This window comes from Otolemur garnettii, unplaced genomic scaffold (genome assembly GCF_000181295.1).
Source record: "Otolemur garnettii isolate 467f Iridium unplaced genomic scaffold, OtoGar3 scaffold00004, whole genome shotgun sequence".
Classification (NCBI taxonomy): Eukaryota; Metazoa; Chordata; class Mammalia; order Primates; family Galagidae; genus Otolemur; species Otolemur garnettii.
The window spans coordinates 31,964,815-31,972,431 of record NW_003852399.1 but is presented as its reverse complement, the minus strand read 5'-3'; the positions used below and the strand labels follow the sequence as shown (position 1 = coordinate 31,972,431).

At 42.6% G+C, this 7,617-nt stretch overlaps 1 protein-coding gene across 1 annotated transcript in view; it reads right to left on the bottom strand.

Annotated features, from left to right (window-relative positions):
* Nucleotides 1-716: 716 nt before the first annotated feature.
* GEM (GTP binding protein overexpressed in skeletal muscle) overlaps nucleotides 717-7,617 on the bottom strand; it is a 13,629-nt gene continuing 6,728 nt past the window's right edge. Inside the window, exons 3-5 of the mRNA XM_023517092.1 lie at nucleotides 4,372-4,448; nucleotides 3,375-3,579; nucleotides 717-2,048 (exon numbers count right to left, since the gene is read on the bottom strand). Of these exons, the coding sequence (XP_023372860.1) occupies nucleotides 1,771-2,048; nucleotides 3,375-3,579; nucleotides 4,372-4,448 (560 nt within the window). The 3' untranslated portion in view covers nucleotides 717-1,770. The remainder of the gene's footprint in view (nucleotides 2,049-3,374; nucleotides 3,580-4,371; nucleotides 4,449-7,617) is intronic.

Genomic DNA, 7,617 nt, shown 5'->3' with positions numbered 1-7,617 from the left:
AGAATTTTTCTCTTAAAATTTTTCTCTTAAAAATTCTGCCTCACATGGCAACATCTGAGGTCCTACAGTTGTCCCCCTCAGCATGTGTCTGAGTACAGACTCAGAGAGATAGGAGCGGTGTGTAATAGGGGGTGCACACAGGGCTAGAGGAGATATGAGAGGGTAACACCAGGAAGTGTCCTTCCTGCAAAAGGATTTCACATTGCCACTGGACAAATGCCACGTGATTAATGTCAAATTGTATTAATGTCAGAGAGGAGAATTTGGCTAAAGGCTTGCCTGGCTAGATCTCAGGCTGGAAATCACTAGTTTCCTTTTATTGTAATTTTTCTCTAATCCTTTATAACTTCCTGTAATGCCTTGATCAAGCTTAAGGCCATGAGCCTCCAGGGAGCAAAGTGAGGCCCATCTGTTCACTCAGGCATGTGCCAGACTAATGGAAAAGGTCAATCTGGCTTTTACTATAACTTAGCATTGTAGTGACCCCAAACAATTCCCAACTGTACCAGCCAAAAATAACTTTGCATGACTGTGAATCATGCATCCAAAGCAGAAGTGTCAGGGATACCCTTTAAAACAGACAATGACTGGACTCCTGTTAGTGAGAAAAAGAAATAAAATAATAGGTATGTCTCTTTAGAATATGCTTGTTCTAAGAACTACATAAAAATAATCATAATCATCTTGTTTGGGGAGGAAAAACATTTAAGAATGCCTTTTTTTCAAAGATTTTATTTTTTTATTATAAGACATAGGTAAAAACTTGCATATTTTGAAAAAGATAGAAAATGGTAATAAAATGGACATTTTTCTTTACAAGAAATGTGTTCATAAATATGCTTTATCAAATGTTTAAATGGTTATTTTGCAAAATAATAATAAATAGAGCAGAGCTGTGGCAAACTAGGGTCAACCCAAAATATTAGAAGTTTTTTATGCTTATGTGTTTTATAAAAATTCAACTTTGATTATATTTTAAAAATGGACATTTGGTACTCCAGGCTATCAATAAATTCAGATTTTAAAAATATTTTTATGATGGCTCTATGGCTGCAAAAATAAAAATAAAAAAAAAAAGGTGGTTTAAGTAGAATCTGATTTAAATAATTTATCCCTTGATAAAAACTATGACACTTAAGATATAATTTTTAACCTACAAGTGGTACATGTATCAGTTCCCAATTTTACAAGTCTCTGTGGGTGTCGAACAAAAACCATGTGCTAAGCTTTAGTTTCCAGCAATTTCTTTTCACAGTTAGATGGAGCAATAAGAGTCACAATTTTGATGAGCTCAGGTCTACAGTTCTAGCTCCACAGCTATAAGGTATGTAAAAAGTCCTCCCTCCTTTGCATAAACACTTTGTTGGCTTTTCTCTATTTATTAATGACCCATTGCCCTCAAAGTCACAGATCAGAACACTGAGCAATACTATAATGATGAAAAAGTTCCTGTTCAAGGAATTTTTTCACGAGCTTCAATTCTATGCTATCCCAAGGAGAGAAGAAACACGTGTGAACACCGAACACATCCTACTGAGTCTTGGGTGTTGGAGAAGCAAGGTCAGGCTTTTCCTGTAAATAAATACTGACTTTTTACAAAGATCTTTCATTTCTCATGCATCATGTTGCCCATGAGGCCAACACTTTAGCTCCCGGCTGCAATGGGGAATGCCACATCTAATAATACTTAAATATCCAATCTAATATAGATTAGCTGTCCCAAGGCCATCAACGATGTCCACGAGGGGGACATCTGAGTGACTCGAGTGCCTAGAGCACAGAGAGGTCATGGCAGGATTTGGACTTGAGCTTAAAGGCCATGTTCTTGTTGTTTTTGGCCACGATCTTGCCCCAGAAGCGCCTGGCTTTCCTGGGGATGCTCTCCCTCCTCTTCTGGTAGGCCAGCCGCCGCTCGTTTTTCTCCTTGCTGTCGCGCCGCAGGCGGACCTGCCGCACGATGCCTTCGAACAGCTCCCTCACGTTGTGCTGGACCACTGCTGAGGTCTCGATGAACTTGCAGTCGAACACCACTGCACACGCTCGCCCTTCTGGAAAGAAAGGAGTGGAGGACGTCAGAGGCTGCAGGGCGAGGCCTCGCGCAGCCAACAGACAGGCGGCCGGAGCCTCCGGGTAACTCTAAGTCCGGCCCATGTGCAGCGGACAGAGAGGGCCACTATGGCACAGGCCCTCCTGGGGTATAAATAAAAGGAGAGTCGCAGCGCTTACTGGGAGACCCCTGGAAGCGGGAGAGATGGACTTTAGATCTGGTCTACCCTAAATTTAGTGTCTGCAGGTCCAATTTCATCAAAAATAGTGAAATTAATTATAACACTAAAAACCACTGTCTGAAGTTACGGGGGACTATGCTGAACTCTATAAACAGGCTTTCCAAGCTCACAACATTCTTGGAAAATATATCATCATCCCTCTCAGTGGATGAAGAAACTGAGGGGGTGTTTTAAAACCTTGAGGGATCTCATGGTGACCTGTAAGTGGCAATTCATCCGGGCCGGCTCACTTTTCAAGCCCTTATTCTTAACTCTTTCCCCTGACTAGGTTTCCTGAATTGAAAATAAGAATTCTACCACCTGGCTTTCCTCCTTTAAAAAAAAAAAAAGGAAGAAAAAAAGAATGCTCTGATGAGATATTTGAGAATTTTACAAATGTATAGTTATAGGGAACTATATATACAAGCTTTTGTGAAACAATCTCAATTTCAATTATTTCACTGTGTTCAATGACCACGTGTCACCATGTCATTACCATTATTACCATAGACAGTCACATCAAGTAGTAACACATTCCAAACTGGTTGTGTACATTGTCTTTATCAGATTTCTTTCCTCCTGAGCAGTAGTTTATTTTTGTAATTGCACCAGGGAGCAAATCTGTATTATGCCAACAAAATCTCAAAGCTGGGAAAGCACGTGGGTGCCCACTCTGAAGAAGCATGTGTGGCAACATCAGACTGAATCCTAAACTGAAATTTGGGAAGCAGGAGATCAGGAGTAGGGGATGTTTCTAGGGTTTACAGGAGCCAGAACCAGCCAGAGCAGAGTTCTTGTTCTCAATGAAACTCTTTGTCACAATTGCCCTAAATCAGAGTTCCTCATCCTTGCATGAAGATGCTACTTCCACTTCCCTGAAGAGCTCCCTGGGGAACTCCGGGAAACCCCTTGGAGGGAAGTCCTACAGGTAGACCAGATGGACAAGGGAGCATCAAGCCACCTACGGGAGACCTGGGTGACTACAGATGTCTGAGGGGCACACCTAAAACTCCACATAGCATCTTACTGAGTCCCTGCTCCAGTCTCCTAAGGAAGATGGATGTGATCTGGAGACTCTCTCGACAGTGTTGGCACCACTCCTCTTACCTGATACAGACACTTCCCGGCACCGCACTAGGTCACTTTTGTTGCCAACCAAAATGATAGGAATGTCCTCTGTCTGCCGGGCCCTACGGAGCTGAATTCGCAACTCAGATGCCTTCTCAAAGCTCGCCCGGTCTGTAATGGAGTAGACAATCAGGTAGGCATCCCCAACTTGCATGCAGTGGTCTTGGAGCCATTCATTCTCCCCCTAAGGAAATAAGAGACCTTCCATGAGCCCAGGCTGACCTGGGAAATGGCATGACAGTTCACAAAGAAACAATAAATGCATCCTAAAGTACCCTGGCTCATAAGAGAAAGGAAGAAAACTATTTCCAATTCCCCCAAATACACTGGTCTTTCATGCCTACAAAATGTCTAGTGGCTGTAAAGATTGCTAGCCTGCTATAGTATTTGTGCCAAAACCTTTTTATTTTCCAATATCTTCTGCAACTTGAGTCAATAAATTATACAACTGCTCTGCCAAATAGTATTTCCAATTTCTATCTGATCTACCCAAGATGAGCCCTTTCTGACTTTCCAAAAACTCCCTTTTGCTTTTTCCAAGTGATAAAATTAAGAACAGTTTTGTGAGAACAGAAGAGTTTTTAATAAACCAAAGGCTTAGCATGTATGCTCAGAAGTCCAAGATCTTTAAAAAACAAATAATGAAAACTAGTATTAATAACATCAGCTTCATAGGAGATGGTTTGATGTAGTTTAAAATAACTGTCTGTACTGATTTATGCTTTCCCTAAAACAAATACACTTTTTTGTGTTTTTTTTAAATGGCACTAAGGGCAAGTCACTGCAACTTGCTTATTATTCAGAACTCATCTGTGAATGACCTGTTCCTTAGAACAGTCTCAATCTTCAGAAGTAAGGGCTTTTAATAAAGAAAATGAGCCCACCTCATCTGGAACACCAGCTATGTAGGACAAGGTCACCCTCGCACCAAAGCAAGCCCTGAAGGAATTCACTGAGAACTACGAGTTCTGCATACCTTATTTTCCCACATATCCAAGAGTATAATTGTTGCGCTTTCCCCATCAACAATCAGGGTTCGCTCATATGTATCTTCTAGAAAAGAAAGAACAGTGATATTGGGGTCAGGTGAATATGCAACATTTTTCATAAAGAGGGTCATGTAGAAAATTATGCTAGAAAATAAACTTACTACATATGCAACTAATTTTGTAAATATACAGATATCTACAAAGGCAGATTACTATTTTTGTCACCTTCAACAATATCCTATGTACATTTCTCCAGTAATATATATATATATATGTATTTTTTTTTTTAATTGAGACAGAGCCTCAAGCTATCCCCCTGGGTAGAGTGCCCTGGCATCACAGCTCACAGCAACCTCCAACTCCTGGGCTCAAGCGAGTCTCCTGCCTCAGCCTCCCAAGTAGCTGGGACCACAGGCGCCCGCCACAACGCCAGGCTATTTTTTGGTTGCAGCCGTCATTGTTGTTTGGCAGGTCCAGGCTGGATTCAAACCCGCCACCTTAGGTGTATGTGGCTGGCGCCTTAGCCACTTGAGCCACAGGTACCGAGCCTCTCCAGTAATATATTAACAAAACCCCGACATCTCCCGAATGTATATCACCAAACCACTCAAAGTCAAAGGCATTTGTTTTCATCACTCCTGGACCTGTTACACAGAAAAAACATTTATGAGGATAAACCCAAGAGCTTTTGACTCAGATTCAGTGGATAAAGAGCTAAGAGAAAACATTAACTGCCCAGTGGAACCCTAAGCCCCATTTTCATAAGCCTTACGTGGAAATCATTGTACCACTCAGCAGGTACCTACAGGACATTCACTGGCTCAACATTAGGAGCTTTGAGCTCAGAGACAGGTAAGTCTTCTCCTCTTTGGGAAGTACAAAAAAAAAAAATCTTGAGACTATCCCTGTTTTGGCTGTGTAGTTTTCTTCCTTAAAAAAAAAAAAAAAAAGCCGTTCCCTAAGAACGAATGGGCTTGTTTTTCCATTTTGAGGACAGCCTCCAGCTCAGCTTGGTAATGGAAACTTCCCTCCCTGCACTGGAGCCCAGACTGAGGGTAGGTGAAGGGTGAAGGCAGCACAATGCCAGGACAGCGCAGTTCCAGTCTAGAAAAATCTGTCATGGGTGGGGTGGAGGTGAGAGGGGATTTTTACAGGAAGGATCCCATCAACCCCATGCAGTTGAGCCTGTCCCCACAGTATTTTCACAATCATTTAATGATTTTGTCAAGTTTCTTTTTGTTCTTTTTGCCTCAGATAGGGCAAGGCTTGTTCTCTACCTCTAGAGCAATCAGAACAAAAGTCCCCTTGGGGGGAGACTCAGTTGAAACCTGCAACACAACACTCTCACCAATATTCCCTCCTTCTTTCCTTGTTTTATGTTTCTTCATTGCACTTATTGCCAGAAAATGCAACACATCTAACTTACTTATCTTTTTGTCCCTTCAGCCCCTAGAACCAGTGATTTTCAACCAGTGTGCCATAAGAGGATCTAAGTGTGGGGCAAACATTTTTTTGGGGGGGGGGCAAACATTTTTAAAGATCATTAGTTATTTTCAGAAGAAGTTCAAAGCACAGTAAATACATTCTTCCTTTTTACTCTTTTTTTAAAATACACATAATTTAAGTGTGCCATGAAAGTTTAACTATAGGTTCAAATGTGCCATGAGATAAAAAAGGATGAAAAACACTGCCCCACAGCTGTAGCACCTGCCTTGTTTACTGTGTCCCCCAGCACAGAGGACAGTGCCTGGTACACCGCTGGTGCTCCATACACACTTGTCCAGTGAACGAAAGAATGAATAATGCAGCACTGTGGCCGTGGGTACGAGCAAACCTGAATTAGAATCTGGGTGCTCTCCCTTAGTAACTACGTGCCTCTGGGCCACTAACCTAAGCTCACTAAGCCTCAGTTTCTCCATCTGTGAAGTGACATTAATAACAGTGTCCACATTTTAGGGCTATGTGGCAATTACACATGTTGAATCTGGGCACAAAGTAGCAACTCAATTAAACATTAGCCTTATCATTACTTCTTCATATGGAGGAAGCTGGTTCTTGCCATACTCAGCACTTCCTATTACCAGTAATCCTAGTTTAAGAGAGCTACGTCGGGGAAATCAGGGCATTTCTTGTTTTATAATAGCAAAGAGTTTATGAAAAGTAATGCTCTTGGTATAATGTTTCTCCTCCTGGTACCTGGAATCAGGAGAGGGAAAGAAAGAAAACCAGGGACAAATAAGAAGAGAGTTAAGCAGGTCATTCTTCTAATTAATGATAACTGTTTCCCACTGGAGGATTAAAACTCTGCCCAGTGGCATGTGTTGTGCCCACAACAAACAGCATGAGTAAGATCACAGTGGGACATTCTGTTGGACTTGGGGTGGGGCATGACCTCAACACACAAATTTCTGCCACTGCATGGATATCAACAGAGTCTGGGCAGCAGAGATGGGCATGGGGGTTGCCTGTCCCTTACCCTCACAGAGCTCTTATCTTTCCTGAACACCCTCTCAAAGAGGCACTTTCACTGCCCGCCACGTACCACTCAACCGCAGTACGGGGGACTCTCTTAAGTGCCTGATAGTTCAACAAAAAACATACAGTATTCCAATAGCTAAGAGGAAAAGCAAACCCAAACTTTCCCTTGGTTTAAGAGCGATCAGAACAAATCTAGAGCAAAAGTGGACTAAGGAGTACACTGTGAACGTGCAAACACGATGCTTTGCCATTCTGCAAACTTCCTGCCAGGATTATTAGGCCTGAGGTCTGCTTGGATATCAGTGTCAGAGACCTGGAGCCTAAAACAACATATCTCCTCTCTGCTTTGTGCATGCGGCCCCCTCCCTCACTACCACCTCCAAATCATGTGCATGGGTTTCTACTGCACCTTGGGCTACTTGCCCCCAAACTCCCCCCACACATGGTGCATCCTTTCTGAAGGCCCAGCCACTCACCAGGCGTCAACCCAGAGTCACTAAAGCTCTAAACTTCTCTTTGGAGTTCAATGGCTCAACTCAAATTTTAGCCTTTTCAAGTGCTAATCAGGTGGGGAGAGGGGAAATAAAAGAACACCAAACTCCAGCAGGGCTCTTTGAAATTTGCTCTGGGTTGGCTCGGTACCTGTGGCTCAAGTGGCTAAGGCGCCAGCCACATACACCTAAGGTGGCGGGTTTGAATCCAGCCCCCGGGCCCCAAAAACAACAATTAATCATATTCATCAAGAAATTTTGGCT